The sequence below is a fragment of the Limulus polyphemus genome, unplaced genomic scaffold (genome assembly GCF_000517525.1).
Source record: "Limulus polyphemus unplaced genomic scaffold, Limulus_polyphemus-2.1.2 Scaffold325, whole genome shotgun sequence".
NCBI lineage: Eukaryota > Metazoa > Arthropoda > Merostomata > Xiphosura > Limulidae > Limulus > Limulus polyphemus.
This window is the reverse complement of record NW_013665935.1, coordinates 312,562-321,780: the sequence shown is the minus strand read 5'-3', so window position 1 is coordinate 321,780 and position 9,219 is coordinate 312,562. Positions and strand designations below refer to the sequence as shown.

At 33.3% G+C, this 9,219-nt stretch overlaps 1 protein-coding gene across 2 annotated transcripts in view; it reads right to left on the bottom strand.

The window, feature by feature from the left end:
- The window catches only part of LOC106457395 (tyrosine-protein phosphatase 10D-like), a 122,782-nt gene extending 115,203 nt beyond the window's left edge, over positions 1–7,579 (bottom strand). For both annotated transcript variants that reach the window (XM_013916806.2, XM_022383294.1), the window contains exons 1-2: positions 7,373–7,579; positions 3,149–3,521 (exon numbers count right to left, since the gene is read on the bottom strand). In XM_013916806.2, coding sequence (XP_013772260.1) covers positions 3,149–3,226 — 78 coding nt within the window. In that variant the 5' untranslated portion in view covers positions 3,227–3,521; positions 7,373–7,579. The remainder of the gene's footprint in view (positions 1–3,148; positions 3,522–7,372) is intronic.
- Positions 7,580–9,219: the final 1,640 nt, after the last annotated feature.

The window sequence follows — 9,219 nt, the reverse complement described above, 5'->3', positions numbered from 1 at the left end:
AAGGGCAATTACCATAAATCAATAAAAAATATGCCCTATGATAACGTTAATCTCTACCAAAACAACACATATGCAGGTAGGTAAGGGTAATTACCATAAATCAATAAAAAATATGCCCTATTATAACGTTCATCTCTACAAAAACAACACACATGGCAGGTAGGTAAGGGTAATTACCATAAATCAATAAAAAAATGTGCTCTATGATAACGTTAATCTCTACAAAAACAACACACATGCAGGTAGGTAAGGGTAATTACCATAAATCAATAAAAAAATATGCCCTATGATAACGTTAATCTCTACAAAAACATCACACATGCAGGTAGGTAAGGGTAATTACCATAAATCAATAAAAAATGTGCCCTATGATAACGTTAATCTCTACAAAAACAACACACATGCAGGTAGGTAAGGGTAATTACCATAAATCAATAAAAAATGTGCTCTATGATAACGTTAATCTCTACCAAAACAACACACATGCAGGTAGGTAAGGGTAATTACCATAAATCAATAAAAAATATGCCCTATGATAACGTTAATCTCTACAAAAACAACACATATCACAGAATTTATATCAAACTAATATGCTTTTGTAACTGATGACACTACTCTCAACAAGTCAACACTATACTAAAGAACGCCATCTCCCTTCCTTGCCATCTCTGATCACTAGTAGTGTATTTTTCAAACGTGACTGAGCCAATTCCGCATTATTTTTATTTTTTTAGAAATCAATATTTTTTGTTTTTAAATCGTGAAATCACACGTGATAAATAAAATTGCTCGTAACTTTAATACATAAAAATATCAAATTTGTTTAGATAAATAGGAAAAGTGGCATATTCTTCTTTACTTATATATGAAACAAGGTATATTTACCATGCTTTAATAAATTTATTTTCTTTTGTTTTCAACTCAAATTGTGGAATCACTTTTTAAGCCTTTTTTATTAAACATAGTCCAGGCCTTTTAAGGCGCATTAATAACTCTTAACTGAAAAATGTCTTCTCTGCTTAATAAAACTTCGGGCATATTCTTTTGTGTACATCGCAGTGCTATAGTATTGAATTTACACTAAACTGGGATTTTTATGTACTTTGATTTTAAGTTCTTTTTAACAATATTTGATTTCTAATATTTTCTCTATTAACCAAAACCAATAAGAGTACGGTGTAATCGCATTCCACAATACACTCTCTGCAAGACTCCACTCCACTTCATTTTCCAAATAGTACCTACCACTCAACGTACATTTTCAGCAGTTGTTACAACTAGTCTTGCAATCTGCTGAACAAGCGGTTTAGTATAATTTACTCTCTGAAGAATCCGCCAGGATCGCGACTTTTACAACGTGCCACTCAGAGCCTGAGAAGCTCTTCGTTACTGACAAATTTGAACACCATCAAAACGTTGACACAACCACAAACATCCTACTACTTCCCTGAATAATTGAGGTCATACTTGTCATATGTTTTATACAGTTTTCCTGTCACCTTTCCCTACGATTTACGGTCTAGTGGATTAAGCAGGGAAAACGGGCTGATTAAACTATTTGGTTAGCGTTAATTTCGATGTTGCAACAGCAGTTGCATTCAAAAAATGAAATCCACGGTCTTTGTATCAATAGAATAGACTAGATTTTCACATGCGTTTCAACCATAATGAATATCCAGAAATTAGAAGACGGTCCCTTGTAGTTCAGGCTTGGATTCTATCCCTTAATAGACATATAACTAATAAAATAAAAATTGTAACACACGTACGAAACAACTCATATATTCTAAAAATAATCTTCTTCCTGCCCTATTTTGATACCGCATACAAGTGAGATTATCGTCTTTAATATATGAAACTTGTATGTTTATACCCAATCCTCTTTAGTGTATCAAACTTGTATGTTTATACTCAATCCTTTTTACTGTATGAAATTTGTACTTTTATACTGAATATTCTTTAGTATATGAAACTTAGTACATGTAAATAAACGCAAAGACTCACGATTCTTAAATATTGACAAATCAGAATTAAAAACAAAATATGATATGTCTTGTTTCTAAGTTGTGTTAGCATGAATAATTGTGAGACTAAATTGCAAATGTATTAGCAAAAAAAAAAAAGAAAATCTAGTTTTTCGTTGCACCAGCAATTGAGTTTACTACGGTTTATTTCATATTTACGGTCTATAAACCACTAGCCAAGTTTACATCGTAGTTTGTTCTGTAATACGTCTAGTAATTTAGTATATTATTATCCTAAACTATTTAAAAATGTTTTTTCTAAACAACAGTGAATTACACGAATAAAGTCAGATTACAGAGTTTTTATGGTGCCTTGTCTGTATGCTTTGTAATTTTCTTGTTCATTTCTGTAGATCTGGTTTCGTAATTCCTTATTAACATCATTAGGTTAACTAGTCCTGTCATGTATCGTTGAATAAAAACGTCATTTTTCATGGATGTCATGCTGTATTGTTATGAATCACAACTACAAAACATTACCAAGTTCACCTAGAAAGTCTGTAAATATATATGTTTATTTCATTAAACATATAATTACTGAAAAAAGATCAGGATCATCAAATCTGACTTAAACCTACACCAAGTGGGTTTTTGTGTATGTATAACAACTAGAAGCTGAAGCAGAACGGAAGCGCTTTAGCTAGTATTCAGTTTCTAGCTGGCGATTCGAAAACACTTGAGCTAGTATTTAATTTCTAGCTGGCGATTCGGAAGCGCTTTAACTAGTATTTGATTTCTAGCTGGCGATTCGGAAGCGCTTTAGCTAGTATTTGATTTCTAGCTGGCGATATTAAGTCATTGTGCTATTTACGTTACTTGGACATAATTGTCTTGATATTACAATTATATTTAAGGGATTGTTTTTGCGATGCGCATTATTGTCATTAATTAGACTTGTAAGCTAATTTGCGTCATCCAAAACTACAACCTATTGAGATGTTAGGCAACTAACAGTTTTAAAGCAAATTTTGAAATTATAAAACAGCCATTAAAGTTAAACTTAAAGAAAAAATACACTGAAACAAAAAGTAAGACATACGCCCTGAGATATTATCACCTATTTTTTTTTTTTTTAGTTTAACTATTGAAACGGAAGAGTAATAAAAACTGTTGTTGCTTCTTACCTTTGTAAACAGTAATCCGCAAATAACTATTACTGTCACCTTAGAAACCACACTGTGTTCATGACTAGCTGTTTCCATGGTTTCTGAATTTTGAAAACGTCGAGACGCTATGACATACTATAGATCAACTCTGTTGTTTTTTTTACTAAGGTTCTTAGATCTTGATTCAGTCAAAACTTATTTCAGCTAGATCCAAAAAAATATCACGCCAATCAGCTTGTTCAGGGTAACGTTTCGATAACAACAGATGTATACATATATATATCTCGATCGTTTGGTTAATTTTAACTAGACGTTTAAATAGTCAGTTGATTCTAGTTGCTCCTTTCTGAAGATATCTATCTTCTGCCTTCACAGCACCAACGTCAGGGTCCTATAAAGAATATATATATATATATATATATATATAAGAGAATAAAATACAATAATAAATACAAATATGGAAGAGGATACATCAGAGTTAAAACGATCCAAATGATCTTTACATTTTAAAAGTAAAATCACTTGTCTATCGCATCATAAATACAAACCTGAGAAAATTCTCTATGAACAACATACTTGTGGTTCGTCCAACTTTTGTAGTCAAGTACAAAGTAACATTCGAGAGTTAACCTAAAATCCTGAAGTATATGAAGCGGTTCAATTTTGTAAATTGCTTTTGGGCGTAATCTGTATTGCTTTAAATTCCTATGTCATCACAGCTTTTTTGATAAAGAAATAATGACTATTTTAGTGAGCTTAGCCTTAAAGCTCAATAATATCATTAGCAAGTTCATGGATAACATTCAAGGTTTACTGATACCGAACATTACGGTTTCCAAACGGGGTGTAAATTATGCAGAGCAGAGAAGTAACATATCTAAACTCTGAGAAGGTGAAAAGTTTTGAGTGCTCAGAGATACAATCAAGTATAATTTCACAGCACCTAATCTTGCGGTAAAATGAGTGCCATATTTTCATGTTAAAAACCACGTATTTCATCCAGACTTTTAAGTAAACGTGTTCATTCGAATCCCCCGGTCCTCCACCTTCCCCTACTTACGCCTATAGATCTGAAGCACAACAATACCTACATACACCTATAGATCTGAAGCACAACAATAACTATTTACGCCTATAGATCTGAAGCAGAACAATAATAAGGAACAAAATCTACTTGCATATAGATTTTGATGATCTCAAAGAAGTGAATGAGACAGTTTAGATCGTATTAAAAACTACATTTCAAAGATTTAACAAAAAGGTCAATTTATGTTGAGTATACATATCTGTTTTTCTAGTTAGAGTCTATTGCACTCCACCATCTAGTGCTCACAGTATTTCAAAATATAGCTCAAAATACATCACTAAAATTTAATTCGGCATAGAGCATATGTAGTATGAAAAAACAGGCTATAATTTTGTTTTCTAAATGTTTTTTAAAGCTAAAATAACATTTGAGACGAAGCATTTGAAATGATAAAGTGTATTTATTAGTTCTTTCATTAGTTATTTAAATATGTGATTTGCTCAAAGCCATGCATGGCTCCAGCTTCTCTCAAAGTAAAATAAATAAACAAATATGTTCAAGAAACTATGCAAACATCTAAAAATGTTAATTTCGGAGGTTCGTCTCCCACATGCAAAGTTTTTCTTACTATTTTAAAGTTCAGAAATATGCACAATTATAATGGAATACAACAGGAAAGATAACCCCAAAGTTCCGTTTTTAGTGTGTAAAAAAAAAATCCATAAAAAACGAGTAAGAACGGGAAGACCAAAGTGAATTTTGAAGAGCCCTATTCCACCTGGACCCCCCATCCCTGCTGGGGCTGGCTCTGCTTCCAACTTGTTTATGGCTTTTTTTTTTCTTTTCACAGTTAGTACCAAACATATTTAGTATATAACAATAAACAATATAACAATTTGTTTTAATGTAGTCAAAGCTGAGCTGATTTGATTAATCTCCTCTCAGTTTGTTCATAGGCAAACTCTTTTTTCACAAGAAAATTGTATATATCATCGCTATGATGAACTATGATGACAGATTCTGTTTATTAAAGAAACTGAGGCCTGCTTAGCTATTGTTCTACACTAAAAGAGCTGGTGTACCAATCACACAATGCACAAGTTAAAAACGGATTATATTTTAAGATAATTGAGTTTAGCAGTTTCATTTCACAAAGTGTGTGTGTATATATATACAGTTATAATCCAGAATATCAGTATAGCCCCACCAGTGATTCAATGGTAAACCTGAAGAGGTATAACTCTAAAATTCTGGGTTCGTTTCCTATAGTGAGCATAGCAGAGAAAGCCAATTGTACAGCTTTATAATTTGATGTGTAAACAAAATATCACTTAAACTGAGAGCTGGGCTACAATGTGAAATCAGTGAATAAAGTGTTTGTTCTAACTTGTTGACAGATAACGCTGTAAGTTTATATCTTGCAGAAGCATGGCAAAAAGAAAGAAACAAACATCATCGCAACCATTTATAATAAAGCCACATTTGGAACTCTTTCAAATCTATTTTACCCAAACAGGTATGATAAACTTCTGGAAATAAGAGCCCATATAGTGACAAAGGTCACAAAGTCCTCCAGAGGACATCGAATCAAGCAAATCAGCGAAGTATATTTTTACATATTCACTAACAGGTGTGATAAACTCCTGGAAAGAAGAGCCCATACAGTGACAAGGCCACAAAGTCCTCCAGAGGACATCGAATGAAGGAAATCACCGAAGTACACTTTAAAATATTAAAAATTAGAACAAACTTTAATTCGCTACACAATCGCAAACCTCACTATTACTCACAATACACGTTCAATATCGAGCTTAGCAACAGGTACAAAAACTATACGAAAGTGTACGGGATATAAAAAATGAGGATATATCACAAAGTGCAATGGATTACATATTATAAATGTTAAAAAATAATCTAAAGAAGAACAATAATCACCCGTGAGCTTTAATATGTTGTACATACAGGGTCAAGGAATATGTGACACCTATGCGTCACATGGGCCAAACGCTGAGGTTTAGCCATTGCTATACCTATATTTGAAATGCTGATTAGAGGTAGAGCAACTGGTTATCATCAGCTTCCCACTCTTAATCGAAAAGTGGGATTGATAGTTACTATTATAACGCTCCCACAACTGAAAGTGTGGAACGAGTTGAGTAGCACGTCGCGGAATATATCTTGGGCGATTCGAACCGCACTCCGGTATGCTTATTAGTCAGCCATGCCCGGTCCAATTGACGGATCAGGTTAATATATGACAAAACAAAAAACGTTAAGAATAGAAATAAAATTGTACGTAAGAAATGTATAGTTTCAAAATATTTCACTTGAAAAAAGTTTTGGTACAACTTATGATGAAACGGATACTCTAGGCTTATACTGACACTTTAATTATTTTTTCTTTGTTCCTGGGATGTATCTTTTAAGGGTAAACCGTTTTTGTTATTGTCCAATTTCACTTTATGAAAGTTACATATGTTACAAAGGAAATTATACAATATATACGGCAGATTAAGTTTACAACCCTTATTCGTGTTTTTCACAGATACAAACATTTGGGATGCATACACGCAAATATGCAGTCATTTTTCATTTCTGGTGACAAAATGTGGTAGGGTTTAGAAAGGTATTCGCCAGTTTTATACGTGTGTACATAAGTGTTTGTATATTAGTGCATATAAGGTCAATCATATCAAATGTGGCGATTATGTCTTACACGTATATAGATCACAGACTAACTTTCAGATTTTACCATGAAGCTATTCGTTTTATTTTCCCTTTCAACTTACAGCTGTTTGAAATTGCTTCTTTAGAGAACCGGTTCTGAAGGGTCGATTACTATGCATCTATACTCATTTTTATCCTCTACATTGACAAATACTAACTTGTATTTTAGTATTCATTGCAAGAGTGGATTTTATTCTTTACTGGTCATCCCTTGCTCGGATTCCTAATGGATAACCTGCGCTAAATCGTTTATGATGGAAAAGCGCAATATTTTCTTGATACACTAACGTGTTTACAATAAGATTATATAAAGTTACGGTATCGACATTAGTGCCGCTTTTAATATTAGATCTTTTGGTTCACTACATGGTTGTTTATATTAATAAAATAACACGTAGGTGCACCTTCTAACACGATTACTAATGTTATTTATTAGTTTCTAATAAATCTTTCACACACAAATCAAGTACCGGAGAATTCTAACTTACCTTTTCTGAAGAGGTTCCTAAAAAAGCATGAACTGACCTCATGAAAAAACAAAACAAACAAACAAAAACTTTAGGCAACAAAATCGCTGACTAAGTGAGCCGAGGCACGAGTGACTGGGGTCCTTCGAATTATGGCTCTATTTTTCTTTTTTTGCTGACTTACGCCGTGGAAAGTCAATGTCGTCTGTGTTGTGATTTACATCCTCTTTAATTTATCGTTGTTTTAAAACGATTATGACATCGTACTTGCACTATAACTGATAAATATCACGCATCAACTGTTAGTCGAACTTTCGGAATCTTCAAAAAATGACATGCAGTACAAGTTGAACCCGGTTTTACTATCCCCATACACAACGTGACGATACACGCACTTTACCTTTACGGTGTTACGCCACTTGGTGTGTGTTACCCTGCCAATCCACCTTACCTCAACTTCCGGCTCACCGTTCTCCAATAACGTATTCGTCGCCAACTTCTTTCGTACAGCGGCATCTTTTGAGAAAAACAGAAGGCAGATGATTTTAAATTTAAAATAAAATATACGGCGGAATAGACACGTCTTATTTTTAAATTGCTTTGTTAATAAATAATTACTAAACTCAAGGTAGAACTGAACTAAACCAATTCTGGATCACTTTGAAGAAAGGAAGAAAAATTTGGTTTAAATAATAATTAGTTTCTGTTTTATTGGATTGAATAATAAACAACAAAATTAGTCATGGCCTTTACTACATCTAATCACTTGTATGATACGAGTATTGTCTAGCGGTTACTGTATTGGATCCGATAGTACCAGGTTTGAGCTGTGGTAGTACCAAACACTCCTTGTACTTTCAGATGTGGGTGCGTTATAAAAGTTTCAGTGAACCCGCTATTTTGTTTAAGAATAGTCGCTTCAGACGGTGGGTGCTATTAATTGGTTTCATTTTTTTCTGATCTGCAGGTCAAAATTAAGGACTGCTATGCTTGAACTATAGGAGTCCTTGAACTAGCCTTTCAGCTCATTATGTGCATAAGGTGTTTTGAATCCAAATCCCAAATACACTGCCATTCTCATGCTTTAACAATAATAAGGCCCTGGGTGACTTAGCGGTAAGTCTGAGAGCTTATAATGCTAAAAATTCGACTTCGATACCCGCAGTGAGCACAGTACAGATAGCCCATTGTGTAGCTTTGTGCTTAAGAACAAACAGTAATAAAAAATACAGCAAAACTTCAGACTATTAACATTATTTTTATGGTTATAACAAAATGTGAAAATAAAACGTGTAACTGCATAATTAACGCTGCATTATTTAGTACCAACCTCAATTTTATAAATACACTATATTGTATTTTTAATTACACTGAGGAAAATAATATCTCATGACTTTCTAGAAGACCCCGAATAAACTTAAATTTTTCGTTTCATATTTGAAATCATAGTAAATGATAAATCAATTTATCTGGTTGTAATTTGGCTGTAATTACAGTTGGATTTCATAAACAGAAGTGGTATATAAAACCTACACAATAACTCATTTGTTGAGTGTCTGGGATATGATTGTTTTGGTATTGAATTAAAGGCCTCTTGGGCATTGGCTTGTGGGAGTAGAAAAATGCTATTTTTACACGCCTGTAATTTTGAACCCGAAATGAACAAATTAAAAGGAATGTGGAGAAAAACATCTACAGCTTACTTGATTTTTATCGCAGATTTCAGGCCTTTAGTTTCTAATACTTTCGGCGTATATGTTGAACTAAGATACTATATATGTCACTAGCCGCGACCCGCAAAACATTTGCGGTACTTTTAATGCCCTTCGCTTGAAATGTCTTTATCCTATCATTTTCACGCATGGCAT